Source organism: Sciurus carolinensis, chromosome 4 (genome assembly GCF_902686445.1).
Source record: "Sciurus carolinensis chromosome 4, mSciCar1.2, whole genome shotgun sequence".
NCBI classification, from domain to species: Eukaryota; Metazoa; Chordata; class Mammalia; order Rodentia; family Sciuridae; genus Sciurus; species Sciurus carolinensis.
Genome location: NC_062216.1, coordinates 64,666,944 through 64,686,254, shown reverse-complemented (window position 1 = coordinate 64,686,254; position 19,311 = coordinate 64,666,944). Strand labels below are relative to the sequence as shown.

Here is a 19,311-nt window from a genome sequence, read left to right as displayed (position 1 = left end):
CCTGCCTGGGTAACTTACCAAGACCCTGTCTCAAAATTATAAATAAATAAATAAATAAGCAAGCCAGATGCAGTGGCACACACTTGTAAATCCCAAAGTCTGAGGCAGGAGGATTGCAATTCAAAGTAAGCCTCAGCAACTTAGCAAGGTCCTAAGCATCAGTGAGACCCTGTCTCAAATTTTAAAAAATTAAAAGGGCCGGGTTAAGCATCCAGTGGTTCAATCACCAGTACCAAAAAAGAAAAGAAGTAGTATTGGGGATGTAGCTTAGTTGTAAAGTATACTAGGTTCCACTCAGTACCAAAAAGGTGGGGGAAGGGGAGGTCAAATTGTTGTAGAAGTTTTTCCCTCCTTAGGAAAAGGGTTCATCAGATTTTTCAAACTTTAAGAAAACTATTATTGAATCCCTTGAATTCTCAAAACCCAGTGACCGGACTCATTAGGGCTCTAGTTCATCAACCTTCTGACTGTAATTTGGCTTCAAGGAGAAAATTTCCTGATTAGGAAGCATAAATGTGTGGTCTGCCTGATAGTTTTCTCTGAAAACAGCATTCTAAGTTTCTTATTTATACATCCAACTCTTATGAATTTGGTCAATACGAATCAGGTTTTAGGAGCCCTTTGACTTCTGGGTACACTTATGATAAAATTTCTGAGTCTATCGAGACTATAGAAACAAAACCACAATACTGCCACCCTGTGGACCCTTCCATAAACTCAAAGATCAGTCACCAAGGTTTTGTATACTCACTAAGTATTTGAATGAAAAAACATACTACTTTGGATACAATGTAGAGGAGAATTGGGGCTGAGTGTTAGAGCACTTCCTAGTATACAGCAGGATCAATTCCCAGCACTCAAAACTCATAATGATGATAGAGAGGAGACTCTACCCAAAGGTCACTTTCCCCAAACTTCCAAAATCCTTTAACCAGCTTAACTCTTTGTGAGCCTATTCGATAGAACATTCAGGAATCCTACCCATACCAACAACCTATATCTCCCTGCCCCCAAAATTCTCAGGAAAGTTCTCTTCACTATACTCTTCAAAAGAATTTCCTAGTTGTATGTGCTTATCTAAGACTGCTCTCCTCAACTCGGAATGTCAGCTCCCCCCAGCTCAAGTCCATCTCACACACCTGAAATCTCAGTCATCCTTTGCTTCTGGACAAAATGCAAGATTTTTTTTAGTGTGGACTTCTACAGAATCCTGTCTCCAACCTGGACTGGCCCGCAGTATCTCCAGGGAATCTTATGGTAACTGTCTGGGATCAGTAACTGTCACATCTCCTAGGAGGTATCCACCACTTTCCCCTTCATAGCTCTTCATCCAGGGTCTGTACCCTCCTCAATCATTATAAAAACACAGGAGAGACAGAGAAGGGTCTTCTCCCTCAGCAACCCCTCCACTTCCTCCATCTACCCCACACCAGCCTTTACAAGTCTTTTAGATCTTTCTCTGATTCAAGGGCATTCTCACTCCTTGGGTACTGGGATGACCTCTTCTTTTGTCCCAAGGGGAACATTACATCTCTTACTCTCTTTCTTAATTGATGTTTTCATTTTTGTGTTAGTGCTAGGGATCAAGTCCAGGGCACAAATTATATTGTGATATTATATGCATATATGAATACATAATAACAAATGTAGGACTATAATGTACCAATTAAGAAATATGGGAGCCAGGCGTGGTGGTGCATGCCTGTCATCCCAGCACCTTGGGAGGCTGAGAAAGGAGGATTTTGAGTTCAAAGTTAGCCTCAGCAAAAGCAAGACGCTAAGCAACTCAGTGAGACCCTGTGTCTAAGTAAAAACCAAATAAATAAATAAATAGGGCTGGGGCTGTGGCTCAGTGGTCAATCCCTGTTCCTGAGTTCAATCCCTGGTATCTGCCCCCCAACCCCCACTCAAAAAAAAAAAAAAAAATCCAGGGTACATGCTAGCCTAATGTTCTACCACTAAATCACATCCTCAGGTCCTTAGGCATTTCTCGCTTCTATTTTTAACTTCTCCATAATCCTTCCCTATGTGTGCAAAGTCTCTCCCATCCTAAATAGAAATCTCTTGGATCCTGTGTTCCTGTCTATCTACCTCAACTTATTTTCTCTCAAATCACAGTCACACAGTCAAGGTATTTAATCAACCAAACCTGGTTCCAACTTAGCAACTGCATTTCATGTTTCTATTCCTAGAAATTGGGCTTCTCTTGGCACATCATTGAAACTGCTCAATGATCTGCTAATTTCCAAATCCAATGGGCTTTTTTCTGTTTGTTTGCTTACAGTTCTAGGAATTAAACCCATGGGCAGGCGCTCCACCATTGAGCTCTATCCCCAGGACTTTTTATTTTTTTATTTTGAGACAAGAACTCTCCAAGTTGCTCAGTCTGGCTTTAACTTGCGATCCTCCTGCCCTGGTCTCCTGAGTTCCTGGGATTACAGGCATGCTCCACCATTCCTGGATTCCAGTCTTATTTTTAATGAGTACCCCTAGGTTTTATGACATAGTCATGATGAACTCCTTATAGTTCCAAATAGATTCCAAATAAGTGTGTATGGAATCTATACCTTCATTGTTTGTCTTGTTTTTATGATGTTAGGGATAGAATCCAGGGCCTTGAACATGTTAGGCAAACGCTCTGTCATTAAACTATATCTCCAACCCTATATCCTCATTTATATTGCTCCCACTGGTGGAATCCCTTCCCTATATTTACCCTTCAACTCAGTGGACCCATACTCACTTTCCAGAATACACTGGAGCTTTCTTCTTCCTCTATAATGCACATTCAGTTTTTTCCCCCTACCTACCAGGTAACACTATTTCTTTCTTTTTCTTCTCTGTATACCCTATAGGTAGATCTTTATATCTACAAGAACAGTTGATAATCTGGGCACAGTGGTGCACGCTGATAATCCAGTGCCTCTGGAAGCTGAAGCAGGAGGATCATGAGTTCAAAGCCAATCTCAGCAAAAGCAAGGCACTAAGCAACTCAGTGAGACCCTATCTCCAAATAAAATAAAATAAAATAAATAGAACTGGGTAGATGGCTCAGTGGTTGAGTGCCCAAGTTCAATCCCAGTACCTGCCCCCAACCAAAAAAAAAAAAAAAAAAAAAAAAAAAAAAGAAGAAGAATAGCTGATAAATTCACAATATCTACAAGAATATCTGCTCCATTATGTGGGTCTCCCACCCAGAAACTGTTGTTCTTGAGAGCATATGACAATCCTATACAGATGCCTTTGTACACCTGCCACCAAGCACAATGTCTGATACTGACTAAGGTTGAAATGAGTGAATATACTCTGAATTGTCACAATACCTGTATTTTATTTATTTTTATGTGGTACTGAGGATAGAACCCAGGGCTTCACATTTGCTAGGCAAGCTCTCTACCACTGAGCTACAACCCCAGCTAGCGAATATACTCTGAACTGTGAGAGGTTCTTATTACATGCCAAAGAATTGCACTTTTAGTCTACCAACACTGGAAGTCATACACATACAAAACATATTTTAGGGAGATTAAAGAAGTTAAGGGGCTAAGGATGTAGCTCAGTGATAGAACATGTGCTTAGCATGTGCATGACCCTGGGTTCAACATATAGCACCAGAGAGAAAGAGAAGGTTGGATGCAGAAAGATTTGAGGGGAAATCAGGGAGGATGTATTTATAATGGGACAATCAAGAAACAAGACAGTGTTGGGCACAATTGTGTATGCCTGTAATTCCAGAGAGTTGGGAGGCTGAGGCAAGAGGATCACAAATTCAAGGCCAGTTCCAGAAACTTAGCAAGACCCTATCTCAAAATAAAAATAAAAAGACGGAGGCTGTAGCTCACTGGTAAAGTGACCCTGGGTTCAATTCTCAGTACCAAGAATTAAAAAAAGAAAGAAAGAAAGAAAAAGTAACCATGTAGCTTGGCATGGTAGTCCCTGCCTGTAATCCCAGCAATTCAGGAGACTGAGACAGAAGGATTGCAAGTTCAAGGCCAGCCTGGGCAACTTAGAAAGAACCTGTCTTGAAATAAAAGCTAAAGAGAGCTGGGGATGTAGTTTAATGGTGGAATACCCCTGGGTTTATTCCCTAGCATGCCTCCCTCTGAAAATGTAACCACACTCCACTAAAAGGACCCCACAGGGACTCACCCATTCCTAATATCACATGCAATGAGATCCATGTACCACATTTATCAACTGTCCCCATACCAAGAGCATCATCCTTCCTAAGTGAATAAATTTGGATGTGTAATGGACCAAAACAAGAAAGAATCAAGCATGAGCACTTCTCAGAGGCCAAGATCTGAACCCAGGAGGCATTGAATATCATGGTGGAAGTGAGAAGTGGGGAGTCATGAGAAAAGGGAGGTAAGTAAAAGGACAGAGAGGGTGGTGGTCACCATTTTGCTGGGGCTAGACCAGTCCATTTCCAACTTCCTTGCTCACAGTGGTCCCTGGAAAGGACATATACTTTTGTACCAGAGGTCTGGGTTATACATTCATGAGCACTCAGTCTTCCACCAGGCAAGATCTGAGGGTCAAGACAAAGCAAAAGAAAAAAGAGGAGAGATCTGGGCTCACCGGCCACAACATGGTTCTGATCTCCAAGAAGAACACATTATCCTGGTGGAACTCCTTCAGGCCCTGGAAGATATAGTCTTTGAACACTGGAGCATGACGGACAAGGCCAGAGATGGAGAGGAAGATGTATTGAAACTTTGTCCGCAGGGCATCTTCGTTGGGATAAATCTTCTCAGGGTTCTTGGTCACCATAGTGAAAGCCCTCAGTAAGCTACAGGATAAAGAAGAGGAAATAAAGGCTGGGGTGTGTAGTTCATTGGTAGAGCACTTGCACTTGCCTAGCACAAAACCCTAGGTTCTATTACTAACATGCAAAAAAGAAAAAGAAAAAAGAAGAGTGGGAGTTAAGGAAGATTCAGGGCATTGCCTCCAGGAATAAACCAGGATACATCCTAAAGAGCAGAGACCTGGAAGAGGCGAAGGGAAGAATTCTAGGGTTTTTTTGCTTGTTTGGTTTGTTTGTTTGTTTGCTTGTTTTTGCAGTTCTGGAGACTGAACTCAGGGCTTCATACATGCTAGGCAAACACTACCATTGAGCTACATCCCTAGTCCTTTTTGATTGTATTTTAAGATAAAGTCCTCAAATAACTGAGGTTGTCCTCAAATTTGCAATCTCATGCCTCGGCCTCCTGAGTAGCTGGGATTACAGCCATATCCTACCAAGCCTGGCCAGCCTTGGGCTTTCTGATGTAAGCCCACGTCCAGTGGCCAGGTAGCTGGTTGCTTACTCTGAGCTCAAAAGGGAGTGCACACAAACCAGGCTCTCCTGTTCTTCCACATATTTGGCTAACCTGATCCCATTGTACTCACATCCTAGACTAACCTCTCTTTGGGGAGGGGTATGGTTATAACAAAATGTATTGTGTCTCCACTGTGAGAAATACAAAGTCCAGTGATCCATTTTCAGAATACAGTATTTAGCCTTAAATATAAAATTGGGATGTAAGAATGGCAGCTGGAGGGGAAATAAAACTGGGTGGAAGGTTCCAAGCAGTTAACTCACACAATAGTACCATAGCCTATGAGTGTGGCAGATCCAAAGTCCATGCACTTGAACTGCCCTTTGACAAACAGGAGGTAGGGGAAGGAGTTGCCTGACCATCAGAGACAGAAATCGCTGTTAAGAAACAGTAACTTAGGTAAAGAAGTAAGAGCTCCACATATGTGAGATGTACTTGCCCCAATTAGACTTTCCCACAAGGAAGCAAAAGGAGGTGGGAATAATCAGTTATATTTCTTTAAATAACCCAACAGAAGACAGTAAAACCTAAGCGACAGTGGGGAAGATGGTGTACCCCATAGTACTCAGCCAATGAGGAACCAGGGGAAGTACCTCATGCACTAGGGGATAAAATGCTGTTGGTAACTGCTGTGGGTGTGCCTGCTCACTCAGACACCAATCTTGCAAGACCATCACTAAGACTGTGCTCTTTTGGCTGCACCTTGTGTCTCTGAGCCCCTTCTTTGGGTTTGGACAGATGAGCATGTTTCTTACAGCACTCCCCCAAGTGCATATGTTGAAGTCCTAACCTTCAATGTGACTATATTTAGAGATAGGTCATTTATCTATCTGTTTATTTATTTATTATTTATTTATTTATTTATTGGTATTGGGGGATTGAACCTAGGGGTGCGTAACCACTGAGCTATATCCCCAGTCACCTCCTCCCGCCACTTTTGATACTATAGATTAAACCCAGGGGTGCTTAACCACAATACCATATCCCCTATCCCCAGACCTTTTTCTTTTCTTTTCTTTTTAAAATTTTTTTTTAATTTATTTTTTTTGACACCAGGGATTGGACCCAGGGGCACTTAACCACTGTATTTTGTATTTTTATTTACAGACCGAGTATCACTAAGTTGCTTACATCCTCGCTAAATTGCTGAGGCTGGCTTAGAACCAGCCTCATCTTCATGCCTCCGCCTCCTGAGTCACTGGGATTATAGTCAGGCTTCACCTTGCCCAGCTCCATCAGGTTTTTTTTTTTTTTTGGGGGGGGGGGTGCTGGGGATTGAACCCAGGGCCTTGTGCTTACAAGGCAAGAACTCTACCGACTGAGCTATCTCCCCAGCCCCTCCATCAGGTTTTTAAGCTTCTCATCTACCAAGTGGATTGTCATCACTTCAGGAAATAGAAAACTACCTTTTTGGTAGTTTCATGTGTTTGTGTGTGTGTTTGTGTGTGTGTGTGTGTGTGTGTGTGTGTGTGTTATTATTGTTGTTATTTTGCAATGATGATGGAACCCAGGACCTGGACACATGATAGGCAAGTGCTCTACCACTGAGCTACAACTCCAGCCTGAGGCCAGATTTTTATGTATGTGTGTACCAAGGATTTCACACCTGCACACTGCACATCACCTAGAACAGGTCTGTGACACTTGCTTTCTGAGCCACCACTTACCTTTTATCAAACTCAGTGGTGTCCTTTAGTTTTTTTCTATGATCCTCCAGCAAAACCCAGTTTGAACATTCTCTGCCCTTACGGTTGCGGGGAGCTGACTGAGCAAATCTGAACTGCAGAATTCCCTCTGGGGTGATACAGAAATAGCAGTGGGGCCTGTAGGTGACATTTTTTACCAGCCATTCCATACTCGCCATACCAAATTCATGGAGGTGTAAGGCAGCCCCTGGAAAGGGAAGAACAGAGAAGGGACAAAGGAGGTGAAGTCCAAATACTAGGGATTAGGAGATTGTAAAAGCAGTGTAGAAGGACAAGAAGTGGAAATATGAATTTCTATCTTTCTGACCAAATTCCTCAGACTTGAACACAATGTACCTTTCCTATTCCCATTCCAAGACTTCACTGATCCATTTATTGCCTTTGTCTTCTCAGGAGGGCCAGTTTTCTTTGCTATGAGTGGGGCTTCACGCTCAGTGTGGTGATGCAAGACTGTAATCCCAGCTACTCAGGAGGCTGAGGCAGGAGGATTGCAAGTCCGAGACCAGACTGGGAATTTAGTGAGACTCTGTCTCAAAATACAAAATAAAAAGGACTGGGGATGTAGCTCAATGGTACAGTGCTTGCCTGGGATGTCTAAGGCCTTAGTTCCATCTCCAGCATCATAAAAAAAAAAAAAAAAAAACAGAGTGGGGTTTCCTTGGTTTCCTCCTTCACTAGTTACATGTTGTGGGTAGTCTCATTCAACAGAGGCAGCATGGTAGGGTGGGAGGGTATCAGGCTTGGAATCAGAAGACGGGGTTTGAAGTTGGGTGGGTCTCTGTCAGCTTCTCCTTCTCAGTTGAAGTCTGAGACTAATTTGAGACCTTGTCACTCAATGCTGCAGGGAGGGATATAATGATATTGAGCATCAGGAACCCAGACCTGTTTTCATACTTGTCCTTGATTCTCTTGACCTGATCCCCAACCCATCTCCGCCTCTGATATTTCAATCATCACCCTGGGTCGGTATCTATGCAGCTTCTGATCTGCAGGCTTTGCCATTTGAGACCTCACATTTGTCCTTCAGACCAAACACCAGTTTTACTCTGGTGTTCCTCAAAGAATAATATACACTGCTCCCTGTTTTCCTTGTTCCATCTAGCATCTGATCCTGACCTTAGCCTCTTAGCAGGTGTCCCAGCCCTGTGAGTTCTGGTGTAACACCCTCTCTAGGCCTTACATTCCCCACCAACTGGGGATGCTACTTTATTGACTTCAGTTATTGTTGTTATTTGAGATGGGGGTCTCACTATGTTGTAATGGTTGGCCTCAAACTACTGGGTTCAAGCAATCTTCCTTCTTCAGCCTCTCAAGTAGCTGAAACTACAGGCATGCCACCATGCCCTGCTAAATTATTTTATTTATTTTGGTACTAGGGATCGAACCTAGGGCACTTTACTACTGAGTTACATCACCAGCCCTTTTTATTTTTTTATTTTGAGATAGGGCTTCATTAAGTTGCTAAAGCTGATCTGGAACTTGGGATCCTCCTGCCTCAGCCTCCTGAATCACTGGGATTATAGGTATGTACCACCGTGCCTGGCCCAATTATTATTTTTTTTAAATCTCTCTTTATGCTTGGCATAGTGATGCATGCCTATAATCCCAGTGGCTAAGGAGGCTGAGGCAGGAGGATCTTAAGTTCAAAGCCAGCATCACCAACTTAGTGAGAGCCTGCCTCTAAATAAAATACAAAAAAGGGTTGGGGATGTGGCTCAATGGTTAAGAGCCCCTGGGTTTAATTCCCAATACCAAAAATAAAAAACCCTCCCTTTAAAGCACTTAAAAAAGAGGTATAAAAAAATCCTCATAAACTGCAAACAGCTATTTGGGGGTTTTTGTGTTTTTTGTTTTTTGTTCTTTTGAAGAGCTGGGGATTCAAATCAGGGCCTCCTGCATGCTAGGAAAGCATTCTACCACTGAGTCACACCTCCAGCCCAGCAAGTAGCTCAATAGTTATTTAGATGTACAAGCTTATAATGATTTTTCTCATCCTAGGAATGTGTTACAATAATCCAGGATGCTATATCATATTGCATCCTATTTGTTAATAGTCCCTGGAGAAAGGTTAGAAGAAATTCAGTGAGGAAAGTTATGAAGGGAATAATAAAGTTCTGTAGGCCCTGGATGCTGTGTCAGGGAAGACCAGGAAAATGAAGGCCTACCCTGAGGTTGAGTTCCCTAGGAAAAAAAGTTTTGATTTTGAGGGTGAAGCAATAGCCACCATTGAATCTTTGCTTCTTAGGTTGGCAACAAGAGCAAAGAGAACTGTAGTTGCTACTCTATTTAGGATAGTGACAGCTCCCATGACAATGACAATTCCAATTTTAGTTTTTTCTCATTTCCAAGCACCCCAAAACCATCCCTCTTCAAACTTTACCTTTGGGTATCTTCTTTATTATATGAAACACCCGGCTGTCCTCAATGAGTTGCTTGGCCTGGAAGAAGTGCATACTGGGAGGAAACTGGTGTGTCTCCAAAGCCTCCGTGATCTCCTTCTTTTTGATGGCCATAAGGTTCCTATTGGCCTTCTTCTCCTGACTATTCAGCAGTATCTCTGACCCAAATCGGATACTTTTCTCTTTCACTAATAGCTGACTTCGTGCTTCATCCATAAATATGCTGGACCTGACAAAGGATATTTCCACAGCCAAAAGCAGGACGAGCAGGGTTGGCCACCCAGATGGAACACCCACCAGCATTGGGATGCCTGGAAGAGAAATAGCTCAGAGGATATTCAATAGGACTACTAAGGGGAGTGAGCAAATGGAAATCTGCAGATCTATGCTCAAGGCCCTGGGTTCAATCCCTAGCATCCTAAATTAAAAAATAAACGTTGAACTCTGATTTTCCTTTTCCCATCCATTCTCAGATTACCCAGAGGCAGGATATTGAATAATTCTTCTCTGAGACCCCAGAGAAAAAGACCTTCAGATACAGATATGTAGGGGTTTCCCAAATAAAAGGTCATCATGAGGTCTCTTTACATTTAAGCTTTTGGGATAAGTCCTGCTCATGCATAAAGATAGATATTACATGCTGGGTGCAGTGGTGTACACCTGTGATCTCAGCTACTTGGGAGGCTAAGGCAGGAGGACCCAAGTTCAAGACCAGCCTGGGCTGGACCCTGTCTCAAAAAAAAAAGTAGATATGTGAAGCCCTGGGTCAATCCCTCTTATAAAGAAAAGGAAGGAAGGAAGGGAAGGAGGGAGGAAATACAGAAGACACTGCAATCCAATTTCTAGTTTCACTTTAGGGAGGAAAGGATCACAAGACATTCAAAGAAAATCTCTAATATGAGTAAAAAACACACCACAATGTCGGGTGCAGTGGCACATGCCTATAATTCCAGTGACTTGGCAGGGTGAGGCAGGAGGATCGTGTGTTCAAGGTCAGCCTAAACAACTTAGTGAGGCCCTAAGCAACTCAGAGAGATGCTGCTTCTAAATAAAATATAAAAAAGGACTGGGGATTTAGCTCAGTTGTTAAGCACCCCTGGATTCAATCATCAGTACCAAAAAGAAACACAGAGATAAGAACCCAAGGGAAATAGAGATAATACAGGGAAAGGAGAGAAAAATCCAGAACCATAATAAATATTCTTAGAGGAATAAGAGAGGATAATATGTCCAACAAACAGGAAAAGGATTTTGTAAAAAAGTGAACAGGTCAGCCTCAGGAGTTCAGCAAGACCCTGTCTCTAAAGAAATAAGAGCGGGGAGGGCTGGGGATGTAACTCCATGTAGAGTGCCCCTGGATTCAATTTCAAGTACCACCAAAAAATAATAATAATAATAATCAGACGGCCGAGGGTGTAGTTCAATGGCAGAGTGCTTACCTAGCATGGATGAAAACCTAGATCTGAACCCTAACACTGGGAAAAAAAAAAAAAAAAAAGATTGTAAATTAGGAGACTTTAGGAACAGTATCAATGTTGTATCTAAGTCTTTAACTGTGAGACCTCAGACAAATCACTCATATCTATGGGTTTCAGTGTCCTCAGCTGCAAAAAGGGTGACTTTAGACCAGATCAGTGATTCTCAAAGTGTGATGACTATGTCATCAGAATGCCTGATATGGTTTTTAAGCAGTTTACAAATGGATCTAAATTCTTTTGATAGATATTTATTTTTTTATTTGTTGGTTGGTGGTGCTGGGGATTGAACCCAGAGTCTCACACATGCTAAGCACATAATCTACCACTAAGCTACCCCTGAGCCTAGATATGTAGTTTAAAAATGCATATTAGCACATTAAACCCATAATAGAGTTACTGTTTTGGTTGAATTTTTAAAAATTTAGCTGGGTGCAGTGGTGCACACTTTTTAATTCTAGCAACTTGGGAAGCTAAGGCAGGAGGACTGAAATTTCAAGGCCAACCTCAGCAATTTAGGGATGCTCTGCCTCAAAATAAAAATAAATAAATAAAAAGGACTGGCGAAGTAACTCGATGGTAAAATACCCCTGGGTTCAATACCCAGTACCAAAAAATAAAATAAAATAAAGTAAATCAATTCAAAGAAATATATTAGGTAAATAAGGTAGAGGGGCACAATAAAAATGGCAAGTTTGGCTGGGGTGACACACACCTGTAATTACAACAACTTGAGAGGCCAAGGCAGAAGGATTGCAAGTTCTAGGGCAGCCTGGGCAATTTAGCAAGACCCTGTCTCAAAGTAAAAATAAAAAAGGGGTGGGGATTTTTCTCAGTAGTACAGTACCCTTGAGTTCAATTCCCAGTTTGGAATCATTAAATTATGTTACATCCAAGCTTTTCTTCAGTTACACCATTCAATTATTCTGTGGTATACCAAGAGGGATACCAAGAGGGAATTTTAAGAGGGAATTAATCTCACCAGCACCATAATTATGGTAGGGACTAATTCCTATGAATCGAGTTGGAGTTTGTCTTTTTTTGGCAGTACTGGGGATTGAACCCAGGGATGCACTACCACTGAACTACATCTGAGCCCTTTTTATTTTATTTTGAAGCAGGGTTTACCCAAAGTTGCTAGAGCTGGCCTTGAACTTGCAATCCTGCTGCCTCAGCCTTCTGAGTCACTGGAATAATAGGCATGTGCCACCACACATGACCAGAGTTGGACTTTTGAAGAACCCTCAACTTCAAGAAGTCCTCAAATCTCTTCTTAGACTACAGTTATTACAAGCAGCAAAACTTCCAGGGCAAAAGGACAGTGACACCACATCACCGTCCCACTGGTACCACACTACATCCTCCATTCAGTGGTCCCAGCTCCTTGTTCCTCTCTCCCTGGTGACACATAACAGAGGCTACCAAACATTTGTGTCCCAGGACCTGGAAACTTTTCCTGGCCTGCCAGACAAAAATTGTATCTAATGCTGGTCAAGAACATCCTGGTCATGACAGGCGCCATGATGCACATGCCTGAAATCCCAGTAACTCCAGAGGCTGGGGCAGGAGGATCAAAGTCAGCTCAGCAGATTAGCAAGGCACTTAGCAACTCAGTGCATCCCTGTCTCTAAATAAAATACAAAAAAGGGCTGGGGATGTGGCTCAGTGGTTAAGCACCCCTGGGTTCAATTCCTGGTACAAAAAAAAAAAAAAAATCAGCCTGGTCAACTCTAAGGAAAAATAATCCTTTTTAACACTTAATTGCTATACCTACTTAATCTTCTTGCCACAAAATTTGTCTTTCAATTTTAGAAGAAGGTACAAGAAAACTGAAAAGTTTTTAGACTAAGAAGAAAGGAAGGGACCATGTGCCTCTGTGACTGGGAGTAAATCACCTGAGCCCACAACATTTTTCACAAGCCCTTTATGGAGAGAGATAGTCCCAGCTGCACACCCACCTAGGGAAAGCTAGGGAAGGGTGCAAGATAAACAAAGCTCAAGAACCCCAGTGCTCCACATTTACCTCAAAGCAACCCCAGAAACTAGCTGTTTGCTTAGAGCTCCCAACAGCTGTGTCAGAAACACCAGAAAAGTACCAGCTGTCTCACTTCCTGTCAGGGCAAGTTTCACTTCCCTCCAGTCCCAGGTTGCACAGGCCTATGAGGAGAGACTGGAGAGAGGTTCCCTGAGGGCTGAGGGGCTGGGAGGGGCAGGCTGCAGAGTTTACACCTGTGTGTGTGTGTGTGTGTGTGTGTGTGTGTGTGTGTGTGTGTAGGTTTCTCTGTGTCTTCGTGGGGGGTGAGTTAGGCTTGTGTCTGTGCATTTATGTGTTTATGGGGGCATCTATGTGCATATTTATGTGTCGAATGTTTTTGTGTGCATTTATGTGGGGAGCTATGTATATAAATGTTCCTGTGTGTGCATGTGAACATATGTGGGAGGTTGTGTATATATTTGTGTAGGTGTTTACATGTTTATAGGAGGGTTATACACGTTTGTGTGTTGAGTTTATGTGTGTTTGGGGAGAGGGTGTGTGTGTGTGTGTGTGTGTGTGTGTGTGTCTGTCGGCAATAAGCCTATGGGTTTTTGTGTTCTGTGTAGCCTGTGGGTTTATGTGTTCTGTGTCTTCATAAAGTCTAGAACATAGTTTTGGACAACGAGCATCACAAAGAGGCACTCCAGAATCTGTGAACTTTGGAAAGTGTATCCTTTCTCAGAACGTGATTGCAGGGGTTGGGGATGTAATTTAGTGGAGAACACATGCTTAGCATGTAAGAGGCCTGGGTTCCATACACAGCATTTAAAAAAAAAATGTGACCTTGGATTATGGGCAGAGGATAAAAATAAAATGTAAATGGTGGGGGGAAATCAGTGCTGTGGGGACAGGACAGTAGAAGGAGTAGAGAGGTGTGAGGATAGAGAGTTAGGTGTGGGAGGAATCAAGAAGAACTGGGCCTCCAAGGAGTCGGGGGAGCAGACTAAGCCCTGATGCCCAGGAGGGCTGCAATCCACCTGCCTTTGCACCCCACCTTACCTTCCTACATTTTTTTTAATACTGGGGATTAAACCCAGGAGCATTTAACCACTAAGCCACATCCTCGGCCATTTTTATTTTAAATTTTGAACAGGGTCTCTCTAAGTTGCTTAAGGCCTTGCTAAATTGCTGAGGCTGGCTTTGAATTTGTGATTCTAGGGCTAAGCCTTCCAAATTGCTGGGATTATAGGCATGGACTACCATGCCTGGCTAAACTTTCCACACTTCTGCTACCTGATCTGAAAATGGGGAAAATAAAATACCTACCACATAGATTCTTTTTTTTTTTTTTTTCTTTATTTCGTACTGGAAATTGAACCCAAGGATTCTTAACCACTGAGGTGTGATGGCAAAACCAAACCTGGTTGTGAAATAAAATTATGAAAATGTTATGGTAAGAGACCAATGCCTAGGGAAGGAGCCAGTTCCCCTCCCCTCTCTCAGCCTTTCTCCAGGAAGCCCATGGGCCCCTACCTTTTGCATTGTGAATAATTGCCCTAAGAGTTTGACTACTTCCTCCTGACATGTACTAGAAGTCTGTGAAAAGAGCTGTTTATTCTTATCTGTTCTGTGAGCATACTTTATGTTAGAGACCCTACACAAGGCCTTCGGTCGCATAGATTAGGAATTTTTTTTTTTTTTTTTAAAGAGGATAAAGCCCCAATAATAGGATGGGTCTAAGATGACGTCAAATAACCTATAAATATTGTGAGATACTGTGGATCAGTGCTCAGAATTTGGAGTTTTTATCTTCCTCTGGGTCCACTGGCATAAAAGAGTTTGAAGTTCTTCTCCTCTCTGAGTGCTTCTTGCTGCTTCTCGACCAGTCTGTTTCCAGAACTACATCTGGAAATGTAGTTTCAGGTCCAGAACTACATCCCCAACCCTTTTATATATTTTATTTAGAGACAAGATCTCGCTGAGTTGCTTAGGGCCTCACTAAGTTACTGAGGCTGCTTTGAACTCCGGATCATCCTTCCTCAGTCTCCCAAGTCACAGGTATTACAGGCATGTGCCACTGTGTCCAGTTACCTAGATTCTTTGGTGAAGTTTCCTTTCTTTCTTCCTTCCTCCCTTCCTCCCTTCCTTTGACTGGAGATTGAACCCAGGACCTGGTACATACTACACAAGTGCACCACCACTGAGCCATACCCCCAGCCCTCCCATTATGAGATTTAAATGATGAATGCATGCCAAGTGCCTTGGCCCATACTTGTGTGCAATCCCAGCTGAGGTAGGCTGAGGTAGGAGGACTTCAAGTTTGAGGCCAGCCTGAGCAACCTAAGAGAGACCCTTCTCAAAGTAAAAAGGACTGAGGATGTAGCTCAGTGGTAAAGCACCCCTGGGTTCAATCTCCAGGACCAAAAAAAAAAAAAAGACAAGAAAATAAAACAAAAAATTTCGTGGTGGACTGTGGACTGCTCCTAAGTTCATTGCTATTCAACCTGAGGGCGAGACTAGTCTGAAGACATGCAAGTGCCCTCTACGCCTATCCAGCACTTCCCTAATGGAGACTGGCATGCCTTGCTGGCCACTGAAAACTAGTCTGCAGCTCCCACTGCTCAGGTCACTGAGTGTGTAGGAATATCTATCTACTGAATGCTCTTGAACTGTTCTTCTTCAGACACTTAAGCAAGATGGAAATAAGGTTATTGAAAATAAACACCAATTTAGGGGCTGGGGCTGTAGCTCAGTGGTAAAGCATTTGCCTTGCACATGCAATGCCCTGGGTTCAATCCTCAGCACCACATAAAAATAAATAAATGAAGATATCGTGTTCATCTGCAACTAAGAAATATTTTTTAAAAAGAAAGAAAATAAACACTAACTTAAAAAAAAAAAAAAAGATTGGGAATGTTTTCAGTGGTAGAGCACTTGCTTAGCATGTATAAGGCCCTGGGTTCAACTCCCGGTCCCACACACAAAATAAAATACATTTTTTATAAATATAAAATGAATCATTTGAATATTTTTTAAAGATACCCCATCAAAGCTGAATATAAAATCTTTCTTTGGAAATTCTTTGGTTAAAAGGAGAAGCTAAATTTCACATCTCAAAAAACTGGCTCTAGGAACTCCAGATCAGGACTTGACCAGGGAATGTAAGAAGTCAGCTGAGCCCACAAGTCCTGAGGCTAGAGTTATCTGTCAGGCAAAAGCTACTTGGGTGGTGGAATGGAGGACCCAGATCTTGAGGTGGAGACAGGAGGAGGTAGAGAGGAGGAGGGCTGGGCTCACATACCTGAAAACAGGTCAGAATCAGTGAATCTCAGCAGGGCCAGATCCCAGAGGCTGACCACAAGCTCTGTTTGGGCAGGGACAGCTTGTCCAGATTCAGCTTCTTGGTCTGTGTGGTCAGAGCCTGCTCAAAGGAGGCCTTTTGTGGCTGAAATCACTTCCAAGGGGCCTCCTCCCAGGTGTGCCCTGGGCATTGTTTAGCAGGAAAGGTGTGGCACCTGACGACAGTGGGCAATGCATGTAAAACATGAAGCCATTTTGGAATAATATCCTGCCAAGTGCAGAGACTGTAAAATGTGTAACAGAGCACTGTTTTTGACACTTTATCAAAGATAACTGACATACCCAGAAACCAGTTTTGTGTTTTGAATCTGAAAATCTGTAGGACAGAAAAAGGGACCAGAGTATCTTCTAGTGACCACAAAACTAAACCTAAAAGAATTCTGAAAAGACAAGTAGGTTATAATCCCAAAACTGAAGACAAGAGAGGTTTTCAGAAGTAAAGATAGTTGTTGGCCATACGAATACCTAGAAGATATTTTCACTGAAACATCTTTTTCTTCCCACTGATACCATATGCTGTTGCTATATACCACCTATAGCAGAGTATAGGAGTTATCTACATAGGTTTAAGGATTTAGATACTGTTGATTACCATTTTTATTTTATTTTTCTATTAAACTATTATTTTAATTGTATAAATTTGTTAGGTACAAGTGTGATAATTCAATATGTATGTACAATGTGCAATGATAAAATCAGGGTAGTTAACATTTCCAGCTCCTTAAACATTTTTAAATTTTATTTTTCTGGTGCTGGGGATAAAACTAAAGACCTCGTGTATGCTAGTTACATGCTGGGGATAAAACTCAAGATCTCATGCATGCTACTTACATGCTTTACCACTGAACTATACCTCCAACCCTTTTCAAATTTTTGATTAACATGTAGTAATTGTACATACTTATGAGATACAGTGTAATATTTCAATACACACATAAAATATGTACTGATAAAATCAGGTAATTAGACCTTTGTTTTGTTTTGATTTTGATGTCAGATTGAACAAAAGGCTTCTCTGATGCTAAGCACACATTTTACCACTGAGCTGTATGTCCTGCTTCTCTATACAGGGGTTCAATTTCTAGTTATATATATATATATATGCTTTTGTTTTTGTTTTTATTTTAATTTTGAGGCAGAGTCTCTCTAAGTTGCTTAGGACCTCACTAAATTGCTGAGACTGATTTTGAACTCACACGCCTTCTGCCTCAGCCTCCTGGTGGCTGGGATTATAGACTTGCACCACCACACCCAGCTCCCCAGTCCTTTTTTTTTTTTTCTTTTTATTGTAAACAAATGGGATACATGTTGTTTCTCTATTTGTACATGGCGTAAAGGCATACCATTTGTGTAATCATAAATTTACATAGGGTAATGTTGTTTGATTCATTCTGCCATTTTTTCCCTTCCCCCCCTCCCCTCCCACCCTTCCCCTCCATCTATACAGTCCTTCCTTCCTCCATTCCTGCCCCCCTCCCTAAACCCAACTCCAACCCCAACACTAACCCTTCCCACCCCCCATTATGTGTCATCATCCACTTATTAGCGATATCATTCTTCCTTTGGTTTTTTGAGATTGGCTTATCTCCCCAGTCCTTTTTATTTTTTATTTTTTATTTTTTTATTTTAAGACAAGGGTTCACTAAGTTGCTGAGGGTCTTGCTAACTTACTGAGACTGGCTTGGAATTTATAATCCTCCTGCTTCAGCCTGTGGAGTCACTGGGATGACAGGACTATGCCACCATGCCCAACTTCTACACTTTTTTGAAGGGGAGTAGTAGGGATTGAACCCAGGGGCTCTTTGCTACTGAGCTACATTTCCAGCCCTTTTTATTTTTTATTTTAAGATAGAGTTTCACTAAATTTCTGGGACTTGCCCTGGACTTGCAATCCTCCTGCCTCACCATCCCAGGAAGCACTGGGATTACAGACATACACCATATCAGACTTCTATGCCACTTTTATATAAAACAAAGGAGATTCTCTGATCTCTATAGTTAAGGAAATAGAGGACTGGGATTGTGGCTCAGTGGTGGAATGCTTGCCTAGCATGCTCGAGGCACACTTGATTCTCTTGCTTGAGTGACAAGTATGCTGAAGCACCTGTGGGCTAGTTGGTTAGATAACTTGCCTGAGATCACACTGCTGGTAACAAGAAGAGGTGCACCTGTTCCAGGTGGATTCTGCCATACTGGCCTTCCCTGGTAGCCTAAGAGGAATGGTCTTCAAAATCTTCAAAGGTCTTCACTGACCTCTAGCAGGTCACCTAGACACCAGAGAGCAGATCCCTGCAGGAGACCACAGTGGGCAAAGGTGGGTCATGGGAATGGCCGCATCAAGCACGAAAGGATTTTTCCAGATACTGAGAATTTGTGTTGGTTTTGTTTTTTTGTTTTTATACCAGGGATTGAACCCAGGGGATTTACCACATCCCCAATACCTTTTTTAAAAAAATATTTTATTAGAGACAGGGTCTTGCTGAGTTGCTTAGGGCCTACTCTAAGTTGCTGAGGCTGGTTTTGAACTCTCCATCCTCCTGCCTCAGCCTCCCAAGTCACTGGGATTACAGGCATATGCCACTGCACCCAGCTAGAGTTTGTGCTTTTAATTACCGAAATATTTTTAGGAAACAGGAACATTAGCTCTTTCACAGAACTACTGTGTAATTTTTTTTAAATTCCTTAACATTAATGAGCCTTAATGTCTTTATTTGTGATAAAGGGAAAATACCAAGTGCCTCCTACTTATTTTTTTTTTCCAACTAATTTTTTCAGTATGTGAAGGTATAAAATAGTGTATATGAAATTATATTTTATTTTGAGACAGGGCTCGCTAAGTTGCTGAAGCTGACCTTGAGCTTACAATCCTCCTAGCTCAGCCTTCCAGTGTGCACCATTGCACCTGGCCTGAAAATATTTTTAAAACTATACAGCATAAGTAATATTCCTCACATAAGTCTTTATTTTTTTTCTCTGTATGTTATTTATTTATTTTATTACTTCCTGAACTTAAGCATTGAGACATGAAAAGATTTATTTCTAACCATCTATCATCATTTGGGGCATCCGTTGTTG

The 19,311-nt window shown here is 42.0% G+C and overlaps 1 protein-coding gene across 1 annotated transcript in view; it reads right to left on the bottom strand.

Annotated features, from left to right (window-relative positions):
- The window catches only part of Ada2 (adenosine deaminase 2), a 35,940-nt gene extending 19,655 nt beyond the window's left edge, over positions 1 to 16,285 (bottom strand). Inside the window, exons 1-4 of the mRNA XM_047551256.1 lie at positions 16,178 to 16,285; positions 9,408 to 9,737; positions 6,989 to 7,214; positions 4,582 to 4,792 (exon numbers count right to left, since the gene is read on the bottom strand). Coding sequence (XP_047407212.1) covers positions 4,582 to 4,792; positions 6,989 to 7,214; positions 9,408 to 9,729 — 759 coding nt within the window. The 5' untranslated portion in view covers positions 9,730 to 9,737; positions 16,178 to 16,285. The remainder of the gene's footprint in view (positions 1 to 4,581; positions 4,793 to 6,988; positions 7,215 to 9,407; positions 9,738 to 16,177) is intronic.
- Between the last annotated feature and the right edge of the window lie 3,026 nt (positions 16,286 to 19,311).